The sequence below is a fragment of the Myotis davidii genome, unplaced genomic scaffold (assembly GCF_000327345.1).
Source record: "Myotis davidii unplaced genomic scaffold, ASM32734v1 scaffold187, whole genome shotgun sequence".
In the NCBI taxonomy this organism is placed as follows: domain Eukaryota; kingdom Metazoa; phylum Chordata; class Mammalia; order Chiroptera; family Vespertilionidae; genus Myotis; species Myotis davidii.
In genome coordinates this window covers 3,583,279-3,605,919 of record NW_006383018.1, presented here as the reverse complement: position 1 = coordinate 3,605,919, position 22,641 = coordinate 3,583,279, and the positions used below count along the sequence as shown (strand labels likewise).

Below are 22,641 nucleotides of genomic sequence, written 5' to 3'. Positions count from 1 at the left end.
TGTGCTTACAATGTGGCAAATCTGCTGGCTGAAGTCTGGTGGTATTTGTTACAGAGTTTCTGAAACTGCCGGCTGCTGGAGCCGCAGGCAGGGAATGTTGGTTTCCCCCGTCACTGAAGCAAGCAAGCCTCATGTTAGTTTCAAGCTGCCTGGCAGCCGGCCGCCATCTTGGCTGGCAGTTAATTTGCATATCGCCCTGATTAGCCAATGGGAAGGGTAGCAGTCGTACGCTAATTACCATGTTTCTCTTTTATTAGATAAGATATATGCCTAATATGCAAAGTGTCCCCTCAGGAGTTTGACCAACTGGGAGTTCGATCACTCGCTATGATGTGTGCTGACCACCAAGGGGTGGCGTGGAATGAAGGAAGACCCTGGCAGCCGCTAGGGACCCTACCCATGCACAAATTTCGTGCACTGGGCCTCTAGTCCTAAATAATAGAAATTACACTGTCCTATCAATAATTTAAAATATTTTCATATTCATGGCACTTCCAATGACAAGAAAAAAATTGGACTATCATTATGATTTTTAAAAATGTTCATACATTTAGGCATAGGATAAAATATTGTTAACCTAATTCCAGAGTATTTGTTTTAAATATGGTAGTTTCTTTCTATGCAACTAAGTCAGGAGGGTAGCTGTCTAATAGTAATTATACATATTAATCATTTTTCAGTCAAGTAGGTCTTTGTTGGCATTTTCATTTTCAATTTAAGAATGAATTACTTATTTAATTAACAGTTTCATTAGCAGACCTAAATTCTGCCCAATGCTTTGGGTACCTTTATTGTACACATATCTTATATAAAGACAACAAGATTTAGATTTAGACTTATGGGGATTCCTGGGGCCTGGCTTGGGACTTGAGTCTAAGCCAGGGGTGGGCAAACTTTTTGACTCGAGGGCCACAATGGGTTCTTAAACTGGACTGGAGGGCCGGAACAAAAGCATGGATAGAGTGTTTGTGTGAACTAATATAAATTCAAAGTAAACATCATTACATAAAAGGGTACGGTCTTTTTTTTTTTTTTTAGTTTTATTCATTTCAAGCGGGCCGTAGTTTGCCCACGGCTGGTCTAAGCTATGTGCTCCAAAACCAACCTTGCAAGAGATCTATACACAGTAGTATACTATCATTTAATACTACTATTTATACATAGACAAAACTCTCTCAGGACCCTCACTGGGAAGGTGATTGGCAGGGAAGGACTCAGGTGTTTCGGATCTTCTGGCCAAATACCACTGGATCCTTACTCTTGTTTCTAACATTCACCATGAGCGTCATATTTAGTAATATAAATCAATACTTAAGTTACTCAAAAAGAATGTAGAATGCAATCTCCTAGGACCCATCTGAAATCTAAAAACATTTTTATGTTTACAACAACCAATCAAATTGCCAATCAATTGCAAAACATTCACAATCCTCTTTAACTTCTTACCTTAGCACACTGCATGTGATTGCATCCCTCATTCTTCTGTATTGGAGATTTACAGTTAGCACAAGGCTTGGAGTTAGTTAACAACCAGAGACAGTTGGCAGCATCCTCATAAGCTTCACTAACTCCCACAACTTTAGGATATTAAGCACAAACACAAAGATAAATGATTTAATATACAACTGCAAGGGAAAACCTCCAAGTGTTCTTTGTGGGTTGCCTCTCAATTTTAAACACAGATTTATTTTCCCACTAGGCTCTATGGCAAAACTTTTAAACTGCCTCATTTTAAATAGCCTGACTATAGGGTAAGGAGCTGTGTTCCAAAAGCTCTATTTAGGAAATCTGATTTAAAAGAGATTTCTCCCTAAAGCTGTGTTTGAATAAACTGGGGAAGAAATATATCTAAAGTTAAAAGAAAGCATTATGTTATTCTCTGTATAAAATAATTATTGCATCAGAGAAAATATATAAAGAATGGTTACTTTAGACAATAATTTCTGAAATAGGCCAGTTGTCAATATAATTGCCATAATGTTTTCCTCACAGTAAAAAACATGAAAATTATATTGAAACATTAACATCACTTTACCCATGATTATTTTAGATGAGCTAAAAACAAACCCAATGTGACATGTCTAAAACTAAACTTACCATTGACCCCCAAATCGCTTCTTTCTCTATCTCCTACCCTGGTAAAAATAAGATCATCTACTCAAGTCAATCCAGGAAGAGCATGATCTTGGAAACACCCTTCTCTTTCCTTAACCCACCATGTCCCATTGATTCTACCTCTTTTTCATACCCGTTCCTCTCCATTTCCAATTTTATTGCTTTAGCGAGGGTCCTCCACACTTCCTGCCTAGACAATCAAAACACAGACAACCAACTTATCTCTCCAGCACCTTCTCCCTGCTCCCACCTCCCACAATACAGTCTACACAGTAATCTCTTATTACTATGGACTACAAAATAAAACCAAATTGCTATAACAAAGAATATAAAACCCTTTATGATTTAGCCACTGTCTACCTGGCAAACTTCTCCCACATTCTGTCCCCACACAAATCTATGTTCTTCATCATCTTAAACTCAATTTATTCTACTAAATTTGAGATCTGGAGGCCAGGGCAGGGTGGAGAGGGCCAATGGAGAAAGAAAGGGGACATCTGTAGTATTTTCAACATTAAAGATAAATTTGAAAAAAACAAACCTGCAATCTTAAAGGAATGCCATGCTTTTAAAATATTCTAAATTTGGCCGAAACTGGTTTGGCTCAGTGGATAGAGCGTCGGCTTTCGGACTGAAAGGTCCCAGGTTCGATTCCGGTCAAGGGCATGTACCTGGGTTGCGGGCACATCCCCAGTTGGAGATGTGCAGGAGGCAGCTGATTGATGTTTCTCTCTCATCGATGTTTCTAACTCTCCATCTCTCTCCCTTCCTCTCTGTAAAAAATCAATAAAATATATATTAAAAAAAATTCTAAATTTGACATTTTACATTCTATAAACTTTCCCCCCACAGTGGAGAGTTAGGTGCTAGACTAGAGGCAGTTCTAGATGCACAATTAAGAACTTTTTTTTTCCTGCAAGAAATGTCAGTAATCAAGTTTGTTCTGTTTTCTAGCTCTATGAGCTCAGAGAAGCCCTATGTTTTCTTACTGAAAGAGATGTCAGAAAATCACTTTGGAATCACTCAAAGTGGCCTGTCCAATCAAGGCTCTGATTATATGCAGACACTCTCAGAAAGGTGGGGTAAGGGATTAGTTCTAATGTTAAAAGCAGCGGAGAAATCAGATGTTTTGAATACGGATGTTTAAAAGGAAAACTTACCCAACCTCCAGATGTAAATCCCTGGAAAGGGAAGGAGGCAAAGGTTTGAGCTGACTGAGCCCTCCCTCGGAAATGGCTCTGCGTATGAACTGGAAGAGCTGGGATGAGGAGCAGCACTCTGATGGAGCTCAGCAGTGGAGGAGGGGGCCCCCTTGCCATAAGAAACCCTTGTTTGTGCCAACAATAGCACAGCATCTACTGCTGGACTATAAAGCACTGGTTTTCAATTCCACACAGCAAAAAACAAACAACAGCAACAGCAGCAATGAACTGATCACACTCCACTCCAGTTCAAAACCCATTGGTAGATGATGGCTTGATTAGGGTGCTGGAATGAACTATACTCATGGCCAATAAGATCAAACTGGAAAGGTAATGCTGTTTACAAAGAGTATAGTTATAAAACTAATTACTAAGTACAAATATCTAATTTTTGTTTACATGTAGTGGCCTTTCTCCTCCCTTCAGCATCAACACTATTTTTAGCTCAGAGATTCTCACATGTTCTTATGACCTTATTGTCCATTGTTACAATAAATAAAGCACAAAGCCATTAAAACAAAGTAGTTGTGTGGCCTGCAATATAACAGTGTTTTTTCTCCCACCCTTGGAGAGAATGCTAGTTCCTAACTGCATTTTAGTAGATTGCATGAAGTAAATCATGTTCAGAAAATGACCACTATTACAACAAAAACTTGTGCTGAAAAAAAAAAATGCCTTCACTTCCAGTTCTCTGAACACGCTTATTTCATACATCTGCCCTTTATACATACTGTTCTTCATACCTGCAATACCTTACCTCCCTTCAATCTACCTGATGAGTCGTCTTCGCTCGTACTGACTTCCATACTCTTCCCTTTACTTCAGTTATATGTCTATATATCTCGATCTTCTTTCCTTTATAATCTCGTGTGCTTAGGTCTCTTTCTAAGAAATATTAACTTCATTTAATAAAATATTTGAGAATAACAGAGTCTAAGACCTATTAGTAGGGTCAATATGTATGAAAGTGAAAACAAAGTTCTTTTTAAAGACTGAATTCTTAAAAAGACAATTTGAATTCCATTCAATAACCATTTCTTATGTACTATGAAAAAACTGATTGACAATCTTATTTACTTATATTTGTTAATCTTCACCTGAGGATATTTTTTCCATTGAATTTTAGAAAGAGGGAGGGGAGGAGGGAGAGGGGGTAGAGAGAGAGAAAGAGAGAGAGAGAAACATTAATTGGTTGCCTACTGAATGTACCCTAACTAGAGCCGGGATTGAATCCACAACCCCGGTATGTGCCCTTCACTGGGAATCGAACCTGGGAACCTTTGGTGTGTCAGCTGATACTCTAACTATGAACCACACCAGCCAGGGCTGATCTGACAATTTTATAAATAACCATTATTTCTCAGAAAATATTCCTGCTTCTTGCTTTGATTTAGACATACTAGAGCAGTGGTTCTCAATCTTCCTAATGCCGCGACCCTTTAATACAGTTCCTCATGTTGTGGTGACCCCCAATTTCATTGTTACAAATTGAACATAATTAAAGCACAGTGATTAATCACAAAACAATATGTAATTATATATGTGTTTTCCGATGGTCTTAGGCGACCCCTGTGAAAGGGTCGTTCGACCCCCAAAGGGGTCAAGGCCCACAGGTTGAGAACCGCTGTACTAGAGGCAGTTTCAGAACTTAAAAATAGTGCCTGAACCTTTATGTGGAATTAATTCTTTAAACTGATCTGTTTATTTTCTAATACTTTTTTCATGAATTAAATTTTGTTGCTCCTTTTGAGTCTCATAATTCAATGACTATGAAACACTGGGCATAAGAGAGAACCTTTCCCATGAATCTACAAGTTTGATGGAAAATGTTTATGCCAGATATGAGATCATGAGCCAAAGTAATATATAAAATCCATGGTGTATTTAATCATACTTTTCTTTTTTTAAATATAATGATCATGTTCTACTTAAGTATTATACTTGGCTTATTACTGTTTGCTTTAAGCTTCAACCTAATTTTTTGTTGTTTTTATGTTCTCCATTGATTTTAAGAGAGAGTTGAAGGTGGGAGAGAAAAGAGAGAAACATTGATGTGAGACACACGGATTGGTTGCCTCGCTGCTCCCGCCCGCCCCCCACTGGGGATGGAACCTGTAACCCAAGTATGTGCCCTTGACCAGGATTCGAACCCACAATCCTTTGGTGCTTGGGCCGATGTTTTGAACACTGAGCCACATCGGTCAGGGCTCAATTTCATAAATTTAAGTGGCCATTATAATAACCGACTAGTCAACACCTTTCGGTGGGAGAAAAGTGAGAAAACTCTTGTGTTTTTTCCAGCAGCTGGGAACATTCTCTGCAGCCTTGGCTTTGTCTCTTCTGGTAGACACTTCATAGGTATTCTCTCTCTTGCCTACTATCCAATTTTCTATAGTTTCTCCATGTCTCGGAATTAAAACCCTATTTGGAACTTTTTGAGTGTGATCTTCAGTTTTTAATTTGAGGTCTCCCTATCTCTGGCTGCCAGAAGTAAACATGTATACACCATGTATATCATTTCCTAGTTCTATTACATTTCCTTCCTCATTACCAGCATCACTTTCACGTGTAAAGGTAGTCGGTCATAGTGCCACCAATAATCTGGACTTACTGGCCTGGCCGTTCTTCCTTTCCTTCCCTAGTAAAGCTTGTTAGTGGATATGGAGTAATTGATCCAACTTTAGAATTTTAAAGGATAACTGAAAATAATCACCCATTTCAAAATATTTGTTTTACATCTCAAATCAGACACTTCTGGCTACTTTCTATTAAAGAATCAAATAATATATTGTACTAATTACTTCCTGTGATATATTAACTCTTTTGGCCACGAGTAAATACCCTCCCTCACTTTTCAACTTAGTATGACATCTTAACTCCCCTGCATACACTTCTCCTCTCTCATCGGCATTGCCTCTGTCTTGTTCAAGCCCTCGAATCCTCTTGGGCATTCTGAAGTTGTCTCAGAAACAGCTTTCTTACCTAATGTTTCAATAGTCTCTAATCCATCCTCCACACCTCTGCCCAAGTGATCTAAGTAAGCATCATCAGTTATCAGTCTCCTATTCAAAACCCCTTCTTCTCTCCTTCAGTCTACCCTTCCCTGTCATCTATCTTGATAAAAATATCTCTGATAATGCCACTTCCCTACTTTAAAAAAATGCTTTCTATGGCTTCTGTTACTAGGATAAATTTGGCAAGAACCCTAGGAATATGGCAACACCTACTTTCTCAGTGTTTCGGGATAAAGCCAGACCTTCCAGGATTGCTTATAACCCACCCAGACACCTGATTCACATTTCTGTCTGTGCAGTTTGATCCCTCAATGTGCCTTCCTTTGCACTGGCTGTACTGAATTGTCTGTAGTCTTGGACTATGCCACGCTGCTTCGCATCCCTCCTTTAGCCTATGCCTGGAATGCCCTTCCAATTCTGGTCTCTGTGAAGGGCATCTACCTGCTTTCAAGATGCAGCTGATGCATCAATTCTTTTATAAACTTTTTCTAATTCTCTCCTTGGAGATAACACAACTAATCTCCTTTTATCCCCCTCCCCATCCTCACAATGTATTGCAGGTACACTGTTCTCTCACAGCATTTATAATACTCTTTTTTTCCTTAGTTTTGTATTTGGCTGTCTCCATCTCTAAAATGTACATTTCAAAAATAAAAGTAAAATAAAATGTACATTTCAAGAGCGTAGAGGGCATCTTATTTCTGTATTCTAAGAAAGTAGCAGAAAAAAAATGTTAAATAAACAATGAAGATACCATTCAAAAGTTAACAAGTTTCTCCTAAGTTTTCTGAGCTGCAGGCAATTCTACTACATCTCTGACATATGTCCTGAAAGTACAAGTTCAAAATGTCCACAGCAAAACTCATTATTTTCCCCTGAATATAACTCCTTTATTTCAAGTTCCTAAGTTAACTAATGGTATCATGATCCACCATCTGATCCAAAGTAAAAATTCACTGCCCTACTTCTGGTCTCTCTCCTTTAGTCTACCCTTCCTAGTTGTCTATCTTGATAAAAGTATTTCTGATAATGCCACATCCCTATTTAAAATAATGTATTCTATGGCTTATTCTGTTATTAGGATAAATTCAGGCAATTTGGCAAGAATCCTCACAATCTGGAAACACCCACCTTTCAAGCCTCATCTCTTGCAATCTTCTCCCATGAACCTTAACTTTTAAGCTTCTTAGATATGTATAAAAAAATGTAGGTATGTGGACAATAGCAAGCCAACTCTAATAGAAACATAGATGTTAGAAGCAAGAAAAGAAAGCAAATCTAATCGTGTTGTGATGTTTAAAGGTGTTGTAGGTAATGGTACTAATCGATTTATAGAACTCATACACTCTTTGAAGGACAACATCATTTTCAACATGTACTTTGCTCATTAATAAGTATAAATTCACTGAGTAAATTCTTAGTCCTAATTTGCAGTTCCTCAAATTAACTCCATTATCTAAAAAGCAAAGAAAACCCCTCTAAATTAATTTTCATCTATATTAATTTCAAAGAAAATAATTGTATAAAACACTTCAGAAGATAAAAGTTGTTATAAAACATATATATTTACTTGTTAAATGCAAGAATTGCTATTAGGAAGGCTAATTAAAACCCATTCTATTTACCAGGCCTGTGCCCTGTGTCACTCAATAAAATGTGTTAATTTCCTCATTTGTAAAATGGGATTACTAATATTAATCTCACCAATTTCTGTGAGAATTGAGATAATGTATTTATAGAAGTCTCAATAAAAATCATTATTGACATGGCATTTAATAAGTCCACAGAAACACAGTAGCAAGAAATCTACTTGTCTTCTCCACTGGAAGCTCCCAGGGAAATAAGAAGCTTCCTCTCACTACAGATCATACATTTCTCCCCATAAAGTACAGAGTTAGTTAGCCTAACCCAGGATAACAGGGAAGGCGGTAGGAAGAGCCTTAACGAGACCCCTGTTTACCCTGCCTATCTTAGGTTGGAAAACGTCAGCTAGAAACATGGAACCTGCCTATGAGTCCCTCTTGCAAATTCTGTGATCTCCAAAAGGATGCTGATTAAAGGGGTGATGTTAACAGGGGAACCCTAGCATGAACAAACCTGAAAACTTCTTAAATGAAGAACTATGACCACATTATCTTTTGTATGTGATCAGAAAATATGCAGCATAGCTATCTAAAAATTCAGCTTACGTTCTTCTGGTTTCATTTCAGTTATCTTTTGTAGCCAATTTTTCCATGTTTGGCAGTCACAAGGCTCATGTGCTTCACCAAGGCACTCCCTAAAAAGGAAAACATAGAATTGGCAATTTACAAAATATTCTTCATCAACATCAGGTAAAAAAATAGGTGGAAAGTAACTCTTCCAATTTTGAAGTTGAGAAAACTGAGGCATGGAATTAGATATATTAGAATTCTTTTAGTACACATCAAAGTCAACTCTGCTGTCCTAAAAATGTAAGGGATATCTGTAATAACTGTTAATTTTAAATTGGCACGTATACTACCATTCACTAGTGCTAGAAATATTCCAGAGAACTAGGAACAGTGTTTCCATATAGTGCTTGAGAATGTATGTAGATATACAGAATCTGTATTCCTCATGGTTCATTTACAAAACAAAAATTAAGGTATAGAATAGCCTTATATATCTGCAGTACCTAAAACAAAACAAATGAAGTCAGTGAAATAAATTATTTCCATTAAGTTTAAGATTTTCACCCCCTGGAAATTAAAGAGTGTATTCAATATTTTTCCCCCTAGTAGAATCAATACCAGTATGACTAGCTCTGCTCTTAGAACAATTTCTGACAGGACCCAGAAAATAATCACAGGAGTCTGAAAATATAAATGCTACTTCTTCAAAAGTCCACAACTATTTATCACTATGCTTGATTCTCTGAAGTTGTGCTGCATTAGACAGTAGCAGCTGGTTTTCTTTTCTAGAACTTCACAGGACAGACCTGCTACTTCCTCGGGTGCTAGCCTCAGCAGTGGGATCTCTTCTGGATGCTATAACTGATTGGCACAGTTTCCACTAGTTCTCAATGCAATGCTAAGAGTGGGTATAAAAAGGAGAAGCTAGAGCAAGGGCCACAAATTAGAGAGAGCTAGAGGCTGCCACTTAATACTATTATAGATCTTTGAAAACGAAGGCATCTAAAAAACAAGGCTGAACTTTTTCAAGTCTGGTAATAACAATGCTACTGACTGATAGGTGACTGATGATCTAGATTATCAGTGTGTAGGAAGTGAGGTTCTTCTGAGAGAAGTAATGAAGATACTGGAATATTCTCAGGTACTTGAAACCTAAATTCCTGAAGAAAGTTTTAATCAAAACACCAATGATTGATGACAAGTATTCTGACAGACCTGGTACCTATTGTTGAGACTGCACCTCAAAATGTCACTAAAAACAAGTGAATGGGAAGGGGGATTTTGGCACACAGTCCACTGAAATTAATACAGTGGGTTCATTTAGGGGAAAAAGTGCCGGGTAAGAAATTATAAAGAAAAAAAATTGTTGTCTAATCTAAAATTCTTAACCCTATCCAAATATGAAGGTTAACTAATTTCAAGAGACCAAGGGATGGTTCTTTCCTTGAAAATGTGTCAACACGCACAACCATTGGCAGAAAAATAAAAAAAGGCGGAAAGTGAAAATGGCATTCAGCGTTGGTCTTGCAGCAGGCCACTGTATAAGCAGCATGCACTGGAGCAGCGGGAGTGGCGCTGCTTTTACTACATGTTGGTGCTGTTTTATGTGGTACTTGGTAGGATTTGATAGGTTATATTTTGGGTCTGGGTACATTCAAAATTTTTCCATATAAAAGAATTGTCACTGCATTTTCACTATGTCATTCCACTTATTACACTTACGAAAGGTTTCATAGGAACACTTTAGGGTAGTGGGATAAACCTGTATTTATATGGGTATGCTACTTTGTATAGAAGACATGATACTTAAACACCATCTTATGATTGATCTCTACCAAATACATAAATAGCATCCTGTTGCCGAAACCGGTTTGGCTCAGTGGATAGAGCATCGGCCTGCGGACTGAGGGGTCCCAGGTTCGATTCCGGTCAAGGGCATGTACCTGTGTTGCGGGCACATCCCCAGTAGGAGGTGTGCAGAAGGCAGCCGATCGATGTCTCTCTCTCATCGATGTTTCTAACTCTATCTCTCTCCCTTCCTCTCTGTAAAAAATCAATAAAATATATTTAAAAAAATAGCATCCTGTTTTCATTCCTGGCCTAGAAAAAATGGGGAATATTCTGTTAGCTGGAAAAACTCTGATACTTAAATAGCTGAATACTGCCAGTCTGGGAAAATCTTTTTTTCCCAGAACCAGAGCTATTAAGGTAAGGTCTGAGACTCTGATTTTGCAAGAAAGGATGAGACTCAAATATTAGGTCCACAAACAAGGACAGCCTCATTTATTTTGCCCAATGGACTTTCTCTCTCTCTCTTTTTAAATATTGTTACCTCTGTTTATTTTATGTATGTATGTATTTATTTATTTTCCATTGATTTTTTAAAATATATTTTATTGATTTTTTACAGAGAGGAAGGGAGAGGGATAGAGAGTTAGAAACATCGATCAGCTGCCTCCTGCACACCTCCTACTGGGGATGTGCCCACAACCAAGGTACATGCCCTTGACCGGAATCAAACCTGGGACCTTTCAGTCCGCAGGCTGACGCTTTATCCATTGAGCCAAACCGCTTAGGGCTCCATTGAATTTTATTTTTTTACATCTTTCTTTAAAATGTATTTTTATTGATTTCAGGGAGGAAGGGAGAGGGAGAGATAAAAATATCAATGATGAGAGTGAATCATTAATCAGCTGCCTCCTGCACGTCCCCTACTGGGGATCAGGCCCGCAACCGTGGCATGTGCCCTTGACTGGAATTGAACCCAGGACCCTTCAGTCCACAGGCAGACGCTCTATCCACTGAGCCAAACCAGCCAGGGCACCCAGTGGACTCGTAAATCAAGAGTCTCTTTGTCTGTCGATGGAGAAGGAGATGAAGCATGAAAATGTTGCTTTAATTCAATCAAGATTCATGACCCTAACAAGGGAGCATGCGGTATTAAAATCCTTATCCTGGGTATTGGAGGAAACCAGAATGAACTCTACAATTTTAGTGCCAAGATATTCACATTCCAAGTTTTCTCAAGTACTTAACAGGTCTGCATGGTGCCCTCTAGACTCACTAGAAAGTTAAGAGGACTAGAAACCTCACCAGGTGTATCACTGTGATTCAAACCTTCCTATCAGGTGTTCTAATTTGTTTCCTGGTGGTGGTGACACCATTTTTAAAGCTTCTTTGCATAGGTTCAGTAAATAAATGCTCCAAAGCTACATGATATATTAAAAACCTCACCATTTTATTACTTAGAATATTCATGCCAGTCAATTTCAGTGAATAACTTTAAAATAAGTTTGACTTGCACGGATTTAGAAGAGACAAATTCCAAGTAAGTTTCTCAGTTTCCAACGTATATATTTGTGATTAAAGGAACCAGGAGACATTCAGAGCTGACAAAATAGAAAAATGACCACTATACCAGGGTAATTTTGAATTTTTCTCCTCACAGATTAAGATTTTGGTGATCAAGAAGTATTTATGATAACAACTCTTTAAGGAGTTAACTCAGAGAAAAAAAGACTTTGTGTCAGTCCAGAGGGCAAAGTAGTAGCATGTTCTACTTAATAAAAAGAAAAACAGAGGGCAGACAGTCACTGGTTCAAGTGAGAGTCCATTCAGGTTTTGATGGAATAACTGTCAAGATGAGACAAATCTGCAGTTATACAGGCTTGGGGAGAGAGCGTTCTGGATTGAGTTATAAAGGGTACAGAATTGGTTGGTGAACAATTTATAATAGAAAAGGCTATCCTTTGTTGGGAAGGGAAATAAATGCCTACTCCTACCTTCCCTCCTAACAATGAATACATTCAGTTCTACTCAGGCAGACATCTCTTGGGAGTAACTCTCAACTGATTCTGTCACATGCTCTTCTTAAAAAGAAGAAATTATTTTTGCCATTTCTTGTGGTTTTTGTAATCATCTTTAAAGAGTATTTCTGAGCTTTTTTGGGGGGAAAAAAGAAGCAAACCTAGAATCACATGCCTTTATTTTATAAAGATCTCTCTTGCAAAGCTTCCTTTTGCATGCAGCAGATTTTTTTTTCTCTCTTTAAGACATTACAGAAGAGCAGAATTCTACTCAGAATTTATTTAAAAATTTTTTTGAAATTTCTGATTACAGGCAAAGCTCTACTATAGGAATAAGAACAGGGAGTTATAAAATTTTTGGTGGCCAAGAAGTATTTGTTCCAATAAAACTTTATTTTCAAAAACTGGTGTGGGTAACAGTTTGTAACACCTGACCTAGAGTTTATGCTATATATAGGTTGGCAGGTAAATAAATATTTTTAGCTAATGACAATGATGCTGAGGGTAAGAAACAGATCTTTCAGGATAGGAATATTTTATTACTATGCCTTTTTACTATCTAGCAAGTCTATAATTTAACGCTGGTTCTAATAAATAGATAGGTAAAGAGTAGAGTATTATATTCATCTAAAGTATATATCCTTGCATATGTGATAAATCTATAAATGAGCAAAAAAGAAAAAATACTACTTATTTTCTTGATCATTTAACTAAATAAAAGTTAATTATCATTGAATCTACTCTGAATAAAGTTAGAATACTGATGTCAGGCAAACATAGTTACATACCACCCATTATTGATTTATCATCAGTTTATACTTATTGAGTACTTATCAGGCACTGGAAATTAAACACACACAAAGTAGTTCCTAAGTAGGTGTGTGCATTAGAATCATCTAAGAGCTTTTTGGATCCCTCCTCCAAAATCTACTAAATCAAAACATGACTTGCTAGGCTTGGGATGAAAATTTGGAAAAGTTGTCAGTAATTCTGGGCATCCCTAGTTAGGAATCACTGCTAGAGATTTTTTGTTTGTTTGTTAATTCTTTCCTAGGGATATTTTTTCCACTGCTTTTCAGAGAGAGCAGAAGGGAAGAAGGGAGAGAAAGAGAGACAGAGAAAGAAAGATAAACATCAATGTGAGAGAGCACATGCCCTGACTGGGGGAGGGGAGCGAACCTGCAACCCAGGTATGTGCCCTTCACAGGGAATAAAACCCAGGACCCTTGGGTGGGTAAGCCAATGCTCTAACCACTTGGCATACTGGCCAGGGCTGGAGACTTTTATTTTAAGGAATAAAGTAAAACTCTAAACATTTTCTAATCTGTGGTCAGCAATCTGATATTAGTGCATGGGCTCTGAAACCAAATGGAGCTGGGTTCTAATCCCATTTCTACCATTTCTTAGCAGCATAATCCTGGGTAACTTCTCTGAGCTGGAGTTTCTTTATCTGTAAAATGGATACAATAACAGCACTCAACTCGTAGCAAAGACAGGAGAACTCAATATGTCAAAATATTTGGCACAGTACTGAGCACATATCAAGCACACAATAAATGTATATGCAATATACTTAATTAATAAGAATAATACCAAACAGTAGAATTTAAAAGCCTGATTGAAGGTACAAATTCTTTAAGAACTATTAGGAAGGTGCCTAGGCTAATTCCAACTTGTCTTGTACTGACCAGCAGAAGAGGTGTCCTTTTCCACAGTCCACGGCAGGAGCTCTGAGCAAGGGGAAGCTGAGTGTATCAGACCCAGATGTATTTGACCCTTGTTTTGTTAGTCTGACTGCTCTTTCACAGCCTGGAGTAGGACACCATTTAATGGCAGGATTATTTTCAACAAAGGCCTGTTTAAACAGTAATAACAAAACACAACAAAAAATATTTTAACTACATTTTAATATAGAATGTGTTCCTATGTTAATTTACTTTAAAGCAAAAAAAAAAAAAAAGCAAACTAATACAAAGTAGTCAGTCTCAAAATATAACTCAAATAATACCAGAAAGTACGAAACAACTATTTTTTTTAAGTATAACTGACACACACTATTACATTAGTTTCAGATGTACAGCACAGCGATTGGATATCTGTGATCACCACCACAATTCTAGTAACCTCTGTCATCATACAAAGTTATTACGATATTATTGACTATATTCCCTATGCTGTACACTACATCTCTCTGACTTAATTATTTTATAATTGGAAATGCGTACCTCTTAGTGCCTTTCACATGTTTCACCCATGCCCCCCAATCCTTTCCCCTCTGGTAACCATCAGTTTGTTTTCTGTAGATATGAGTTTGTAACTCTTGTTTTGCTTGCTGTTTTGTTTTGACCTCAAGATTCCACATATAAGTGAAATCATGAAACAATTTAGTAAGAAGGAAAGAAGTGGCAATTACCCAGCAATGACATGATTTCTCAAATTTACATTTTCTTTTATATAAACTTATATAAGTTTCTTTAAATAACCAAGATGATGATGATAAAATAAAAATGCAATTATTCACACAGAAAATGTGCAATTTAGAAATGTTTTCTCATACAGTATGCCACTTTTCTGATGAACTTAATTATAAACAGAATCTTACATGTGATTATTAGTTGTATTAGAATACTAAATATCTAAATGGCATCCTAATAATTCATAAAAATCAATATTGTGATGCTTTCTATCTAAAGAAATAGTAGAACTTTTAAAAAAGTCTACACATTAGGGTTTAGAACCCCCAAAATCTGCACAAGGCATTTAAGATGAACTTTTAAATCATACAAGAAAAAAAGTAATTTGCATATATTTCTGAATAACTCCTTAATATATAGAAAAAGATGTAATAAACAATATAATTCATTACATGAATTATTACTTGAAACTAAAAGACAAAGCCATGTATTTCTAAGTTGATAATTTTTATTTCTAAATATTTATATTTAGGAGTATAAAATACTAGAGGACCAGTGCACAAAATTCATGCAGGGGGTCGGGGGGAGAACGGCGGTCCCTCAGCCCAACCTGCACCCTCTCCAATTCGGGAGCCCTCAATGGATGTCCAACTGCCAGTTGGATATCCCTCTCGCAATCCGGGACCTCTGGCTCCTACCCGCTCACACACAATTTGACTTCCTTATTGGCTTCTCCCTCTCACACAATTTTTCTCTCCTTTATGTAACACTTTTTCCTACTGACTCATCATTTATAAACTTTCCTTTCCTCCTTATTTCCTACTGCTGTTCCATCTTCTTCCCATCTTTCTTCTACCCTCCCCCCCTCCCCACATTCCTTCTTTCCTTTATCTTTACCCCTGCCCTCACTTCCCTTTTACTTCCTTCCCACCTTAATTTTTTTCTTCACTTCCTTGGACCTGGCTTTGCTCCCTCCTCCATTTCTTCCTTCTTCTCATTCTCCTTTTAAGCTCTACCGGCTCCCCTTTAAAACTTTTCTTCCCCCCCTCTTGCTCTCTCATCCTACCTTTCCCATATATTCTTCTCTACTTACTTCCATTGTTAATGTCTACTATCTACTTGCATAATCACTATCGTTTATCTTTTTTCATTTTTTTGTTTTTTTTTCTTTTTTCATTTTTGACTCCTACTTTTAAAATCTGTCCCCAGTACACAACTATACTTGATTTTCATTATAGCTCCTACAGTTCACTCATTCATCCTCTTTCCTTCTTTAAATCTATTCTCTACTGACTCCTTTATAAAGTTCTTCCCTCCCTCCTTTCCTTCTTAAAGCTTTCGTTCAGGGGGGTGTTAACCCCCAGCCCAGGACTCAGTCCCGGCCAGGTGTTCGCCGCTCCCCCTTCCCCAACCTCCCCACCGTTGTCCTGCTCCCATTCCCTGCCCAGGACCCCTGGCCCAGCGAGGGAGGCCGAAGCCTGCACAGCCCGGGTGCTGCTGCTGCTGCGAAGCAAGAGCGCTTCCACCCAGAAGGTCTCGGACCATCCACCACTCCATCCCGGACCTGTGGACGCCTCCCTGCCAATGGCCCACGCTGGGGGCCACCGCCCTGGCCCTCCTGTGTTGGGCAGGGCTCCCGACCCGCCCCTCGCTGGGTGCACCTGCTCCCCCCCCTCGCTGTGGTTGCCAACCCCTCCTGTGTGCAGCCCTGAATTTCCTTCCCTTTTCCATTTCTGCATGTCTTTTTCTTGTTCCCTTTCTGTATTTCTGTTTCTCCTCTCGGCCTGTCTGCATGCAGGCCTCCCTTCTTCTCCCTCTCCTTTCTTAGCCCTGCCTATTGTATCCTATCCTACCCTACCCTGGGCCTTGAAGCTGCCTGAGCAGAGGGCGGGGACGCAGCCTGCTGATCTGGTTGTGACGTTATGGTATAACAGATAATTTGTATATTTCTCTATTATTAGTATAGATAATGTCTTTTGGAAAACTTAAAGTACTACTCTACTTTGAACATTATCTTGATCAATAAGTTATAAAAGTACAACAGGCAAATCAGTAAATAGTTCTGAGCAATAGTTTTATCTCTTTTAATAAATGACTATTTTAGCTTTTCACTTTTACTTCTTTCATGATCATCAAATAATGCTTTAGCTTAAAACTTCAATTAATGCTGCCATTCCTTTATGCAATTTTTATGATTTTTCAAAAATAAAACAAAAATATTAAATGAAATCTGTTGTATAGTTTTCATAAAATTAAAATTATGGGATTGGACTGATAATTTCCAGCATACCTTAATATCAAACTGTAGGTATCGTTTGTCCATCTCCTTAGAAACTATACTTTCTATGATATCCACAGGTACAAGTTGGAAGCAATCATATGCAGGGCAGAAAATATTATGGGCTTCACCTTCTTGAATTTTCAGATTCAAAAACCTATTAAAATGATCAATTGATAGAAAATGGGCAAAGATAAAATTTATTTACATAGTATAAGATTTTATCTTTTCGCTGAATTATCTGCTACAATATAATTAAAATAACACCAATGAACTAATTGTGGAATATCAGGTATAACACACTGATTCATATAAATCACAGTCCACACTCACTACCTGCCCAACCATTATTTATATGAATATACATACACATATATATTTATGTTTTACATATTTTTACATGTTCCTATTCCACTTCATCCTTTAAAAATTTAAAACAATTCATTTATTAACATTAAAAATTCAGAAATGAGTGGTTTAGAAAGGTCATATTCAATTCTCAATATTCTACACCTTTAAACAAAAAGGAGCACTGGTACAGAATTAAACCATGCATAACTTAAGAGATTTTGGGATGGTACTTAAATGTAGCATGCCCTTTTGAAGAAAAGGTTTTCTGCTTATATTTCATCTGGACAAATATTAAAATGGCTTTCATTTCCTATTCCAGTCACACTAGTTGAGGTAGTAGGGAAAAGGCATCCTGGAAAGTGGCAGGAATCTAGCACAAGGTGAATTAAGTGGTTAAGAACAGGATTTTGAATTAGAGAATTCCAGGCCTACCACTAACAAGTTATATAATCAGTTTTATTATCTATAACATGGAGATAATAATATACACTTCTCAGGGTTGTTATACAGGTTATAAGATATAATGTATGTAAAATATTTGCATGGTGCCTTGTACAGAATAAGAACTTATAAATTTTAGCAAAGGTTTATTGCCATTATTATTAATGTTGCCCTACAGAAAGAAAAATTTTTTGAAGTGTACGTTTAACATTTAAACCTAGAGAAAATAAATGGAAAACAGGAAATTAAATCATCATTTTCTAGTCATCACCGTCAACAATAGCTCATTATTCCACTGCCTAGAACAGTGGTTCTCAACTTCTGACCCTTTAAATACAGTTCCTCATGTTGTGACCCAACCATAAAATTATTTTCATTGCTACTTCGTAACTGTAATGTTGCTACTATTATGAATTGTAATGTAAATATCTGATATGCAGGATCGTCTTAGGCGACCCCTGTGAAAGGATCGTTCAACCACCAAAGGGGTCGCGACCCACAGGTTGAGAACCGCTGGCCTAGAGTATATTTTCCCTTTAGTTCTCTGTCTCTTAATTCCACTGCACTTAAAGTATCAAGCTTACTAATAAGACTCATCACATCTGCTCCCTTTGTTTCACCTCTTACCTTTGGCACAACAGCATACTCAAGTTTTCCCCATCCTTAAAACCTTTCTCAGCCAAATGACTCTTTTTTTAGTTCTACTTTGCTTTCCTATCAAAGTTTCTTGGCAAAACAGTTTATAATGACTTGCCATTCCTTCCTCAAGTCCATATTCAGTTGTAAGCCTGTAACACTCTAGCTTCTATCACCTTTTCATTGAGTGACCGGTCACAACATGGCCATTAAGATTACTCACTAGCTCAATCTACTCAAGACTTCTGAGTTTTTATTTGCTTTCACTTCTCTAGAGCATTAGACACTGTTAACAGTTCTTTCTTTCAGATTCTCTCTGGCTCCCAGAACTTTTAAACATTTTCTTAGCATTCTTCTTACTTTTAGCTGCTTTTTGTCCATCTCTTTCACTAGTGCATTTTACTCTCCTGTTCACTTATATTTTACTGCTCCCTAAGATTTTCACACCAAACTCTTCCCTTCCCAATTCCATACAATCTTCCTGGATTTTCTAAATACCCCTGTCAGAACCCTGACCAGTTTGGCTCAGTGGATAGAGCGTCGGCCTGCAGACTGAAGGGTCCCGGGTTCGATTCCAGTCAAGGGCATGTATCTTGGTTGCGGGCATATCCCCAGTGGGGGGTATGCAGGAGGAAGCTGATCGATGTTCCTCTCTCAACGATGTTTCTAACTCTCTATCCCTCTCCCTTCCTCGCTGTAAAATATCAGTAAAATATATTTTAAAAATAAATAAATAAATACCCCTATCATAAACTACCACCTACATGCTAATGAAATTTAAAACCCATATCTCCCTTAATTATAGATCTTGATTACACACATTTTTGTTCAAATATCCCATAGGCATTTTAATTCAGCATCTTTAAAATCTCCCCCTTTTTCAATGTTTTAAAACTACACAGGCTCTATAAAAGTCTGATATATTCCAATAGGAGGACATTCTGCAAATTAGTTACCAGTTAAAAATTATTTGTATTACTGTGTCAAGAAAAATAATTTGGCAGAAGGATGGATAAAGAATTCAGGGGAAATGCTATAGAGCAGCCATTCTCTAAGTGTGATATGTAGACCTATGAGGGTTCCTGAGGCTTCCCAGGGGGTTTATGAGGTCAAAACTATTTTCAAAATATTAAGCCTTCATTTGGTTTTTTGGTTAAAACTGCTAGTGCTTTAGCATGAATCATGGCAGTGGCCCTAAAATTATACTAGTAGACTGCGTTCTTCATTGCTCTATATTCAAAGTTAAAAAACAAACAAATGCCAGTTTCATTTAAGAATACCCTTGACGGAGTAATAAGAATTATTAATTATTGATCAAGTATTAATGAAATGGGAAGTAAGTACAATATAATGGACTTCTTCTGCACACTAAACAAAGCATGATGGTTATCTCAAGGAAAACGCACAGGCTCTTGTTCAAATACAAGCAGCCTCACTTGCTTTTATCATGGAATACCTCAAAGAGTGACTGCAAACAATGATTATTCAGACTTGGTTAAATGGTAGACTACTTTTGAAAATGAATGAAATAAACCTGGCATGTCAAGGAAAAAAGTTGGGGGTATTTATTGCCAATGACAAAATTCAAGCCTTCAGATAAAACTTAGAATTTTAAAAGATTCTTATCTGTTTGACAGCTTCCCAGTATCAGAAACTTTCCTGATGAGACTGGTAATGATATTAATTAATGTGACTTTTTACTATATTTGTGTGTAGTGAAATATGTTAACATTGGAAGATCTAAACAATCCAGTGAACCAATATTTTCCAACTGATGTTACAAAACCAGACAAGAGTAAAAGAGCTATTAAAAGTGCAACACAGACCCAGGGATTTTAATGTAAGAGTAAAAAAAGTCCATTAGTATGGTTTTAAATTTTATACTGCAATTAACCATTAAGAAAATACTATTTATTGAGTTTTGATGTGTATCAAAAGAATATCCAAATCTATCTGAATATACCTCTCTTTTCCATCTACACATGTGTGAGGACAGATTTCTTTATATACATCGACCAAAACAATAAATTATAACATACTGAATGCATAAGTAGATATGAGAATTTGCAAAAAAGCAAAACATACCACTCTTCTAATTTATTAATGGAGGTAGTTATTGTTCATAGTAAATATTATGTTAACATACAATGTGTTTATTATCAAAGTGAATAAACAAATCTTAATTTTTTTAGTGTTAATTTTTAATATAGTATATAGATGATAGATATCACCCATATAAACAGAAGCTCTTTGGACTCCTCAAGAATTTCTAAGAGTCTAAAGGGATCTTGAAACTAAAAGTCAGAAAAGTGCTAATTGCAGAGTTCCCTTTTCACATAACAGGAATCTCTTCATTTTAGTTATGAATAGGTTCCCTGGAAAGTTGGATATAATTTATCTTATACAGTCATATGTAACTTAACAAGGGGATATACAGTCTGAGAAATGCATCATTAGGTGATTTCACCCTTGTGAGAACATCATAGAGTGCACTTACACAAACCTAGACTGTATAGCCTACTACACACCTAGGTTATATGGTATATAGCCTACTGCTCCTAGGCTTCAGAATGTTACTGCACTGTATACTACAGGCAATTGCAACACAATGGTACATATTTATATATCTAAAAATAGAAAGGTGCATTAAAAATACGGTATAAAAGATGAAGTTGTGCACCTGTGTGTGCATGCATTGGGGGATATTGGGAGGGCTGTGGAGGGAGGTACCTTAGGAGAATGGACATTAGGAGGTAGGAGGGGTGAGGGGTGGAGAAGGAAGAGAAGGGGAAAGTGAGAGTGGAGATACAAAGAAACCCAGAGAGATAAAGCTTGAAATGAGAAATAACAAAAGGGAGAAGAAGAGAGGAGTAGATGGAGGAAAAGGACTGGGAGGAAAGAGAGAAAGAGAAATGGAGGGAAAGGAAATGAGTATTCTTGTGTGTGATGTGCAACTGCACACACGTGTGGACATAGCAGTAGACAGCATGCTGAACCTCCTCATCTATTTAAATCACCCAGAGCTAGCAGTAAATTTGGCATTGTAGCCGAAACCGGTTTGGCTCAGTGGATAGAGCGTCGGCCTACGGACTGAAGGGTCCCGGGTTCGATTCCGGTCAAGGGCATGTATGGGTTGCGGGCACATCCCCAGTAGATGTGCAGGAGGCAGCTGATCGATGTTTCTCTCTCATCGATGTTTCTAACTCTCTATCTCTCTCCCTTCCTCTCTGTAAAAAATCAAGAAAATATGTTAAAAAAAAAAATTTGGCATTGTAGTTGGGTCCAGCCATTCCTTTCAACATTGCAGCAAACAAACTTTTTTCTAATAATTCACTATAATTTTATGGGACCACCTTCATACATATGGTTCTTCACTGATCAAAACGTAGTTATGCGGCATGTGGCTATAGTACTCTGGTTAGAGTGCAGAGCTTACTTAGATACAGTACTATATGATGTTTTAAATTGCATGTATTCTAATGCATCAGAACCAGTTTAATTATCTCTGGGGATCATAATGACAGAAGACAGGATCATTTATCTGAGAGCCATGCTGTTAGTCCTTATCAAAATACAATTTCCCACTAAATTTATAAGCAGAACATGAAGCTGATGAAATGTTAAAGAAAGAAATCTGAGGCAAACTTTACTTATACATCAGCTTCACAGATTATATTTCTGTACTTATTACCAAACTTAGGAAAATGATAAGTAACATTTATTGAGTGGCCCTGTTCTAAGCATCTAAACTAAGAAAAGGGTAATAAATATGCTAATTAGGGCAGATGTCTTCCAGACATCCATCCAGACAAAGCCATTGTGGCTGCGAGGCCTGGGGCTTACGCCAGCCATGGACTCAGGCAGCCATGAGCTCAGGCGGCTGCGAGGCCTGCCGCTGAGGCCGGCAATGGTAGCAGCAGCAGGGTGATGGGGGCGGCACCTTCTCCTGATCAGCCCAGTCGCCTCCCACAGAGGGAGTCTAGACTGGGGCTTAAGCCTGCTCCCGTGGATATCCCCTGAGGGCTCCCAGACTATGAGGGGGTAGGCCGGGCTGAGGGACCCCCCCAAGTGCACAAATTTTCGTGCACCAGGCCTCTAGTTTTATTTATATTAAGCCATTTAACAATAAACTGACAATAATTTATGAAGTCCTTACTATTATCACCATTTTATAGATTACAAAACTAAGAACTGAGGCACAGGGAGGTTACCAGTTAACTATCAACAATAA

At 37.6% G+C, this 22,641-nt stretch overlaps 1 protein-coding gene across 2 annotated transcripts in view; it reads right to left on the bottom strand.

Annotated features, from left to right (window-relative positions):
* Window positions 1–22,641, bottom strand: part of ANKIB1 (ankyrin repeat and IBR domain containing 1) — an 83,773-nt gene that overhangs the window by 20,656 nt on the left and 40,476 nt on the right. For both annotated transcript variants that reach the window (XM_006779202.2, XM_006779201.1), the window contains exons 7-10: window positions 16,995–17,139; window positions 13,979–14,145; window positions 8,521–8,609; window positions 1,447–1,577 (exon numbers count right to left, since the gene is read on the bottom strand). In XM_006779202.2, the coding sequence (XP_006779265.1) occupies window positions 1,447–1,577; window positions 8,521–8,609; window positions 13,979–14,145; window positions 16,995–17,139 (532 nt within the window). The remainder of the gene's footprint in view (window positions 1–1,446; window positions 1,578–8,520; window positions 8,610–13,978; window positions 14,146–16,994; window positions 17,140–22,641) is intronic.